Here is a 753-nt window from a genome sequence, read left to right on the forward strand (position 1 = left end):
ATGGAGGGGGGGGGGAGAGGGGGAGAGGGGAGGGGAGGGGAGAGTGAAGGCGTGTGTGTGAGTGTGTATGTATGTATGTGTGTGTGGGGGGGAGGAAGAGGGTGACGGTGTGGGACGGAGGCGGTGCGTGGGACGTGGCGGCATAGGTGCCTCCACCGTGTGACCTGGCCCAGCCACCTGACGACAGCGTTGGCTGGCAAGGAAGGGGAGGGGAAGGGGAACAGGCTTGGCGTACGGTAAATGGCTTGGCAGCATCTGTCTTGACGATGGCGTCGACCACCGCCACCTTGTACACCTTTGTTGTGGACGACGACATGGTCGAGCCTGGTGCCCGAGGCGAGAGGTGGTGCCCAACAGTTCATTACCAACGAAGCCGCAGCCAACAAAGCCGCAGCCAGCGGCCAGCGGCCAGTGGCCAGGGGCAGGGACATAGACCAGGTAGCGAGGCTGATCAGCAACGATGCAATGTACCACGCAAAGCTCCACCGACCACACTGTCAATGGCTCTTGATGTCGGCGGGCTGATGCGTCAACAATTGGCGACGTTGAGGTCGATGTCGGTGAGGTCGATGCCCCCCCCCCCCCCCCCCCCCCCCCTCCAAGCACTCCCGTCCGTCGCCCTCCGCCAGCTACCACCGCCAGCCACCGACAACGCCACCGCCACCGCCACCGCCCCAGCCCCCCCCCACGTCTCCCACACTCTCTCCACCCCCTCCACCGCCCACACACCACAGTCCACGCCACCTCCCACCT

General features: G+C 65.3%; 1 protein-coding gene across 1 annotated transcript in view; it reads right to left on the reverse strand.

The window, feature by feature from the left end:
- Positions 1-356, reverse strand: part of AMSG_07184 (AGC/SGK protein kinase) — a 2,022-nt gene extending 1,666 nt beyond the window's left edge. The window contains exon 1 of the mRNA XM_013901179.1: positions 236-356. Within this exon, the coding sequence (XP_013756633.1) occupies positions 236-316 (81 nt within the window). The 5' untranslated portion in view covers positions 317-356. The remainder of the gene's footprint in view (positions 1-235) is intronic.
- Positions 357-753: the final 397 nt, after the last annotated feature.

The sequence above is a fragment of the Thecamonas trahens genome (assembly GCF_000142905.1).
Source record: "Thecamonas trahens ATCC 50062 unplaced genomic scaffold supercont1.31, whole genome shotgun sequence".
In the NCBI taxonomy this organism is placed as follows: Eukaryota; order Apusomonadida; family Apusomonadidae; genus Thecamonas; species Thecamonas trahens.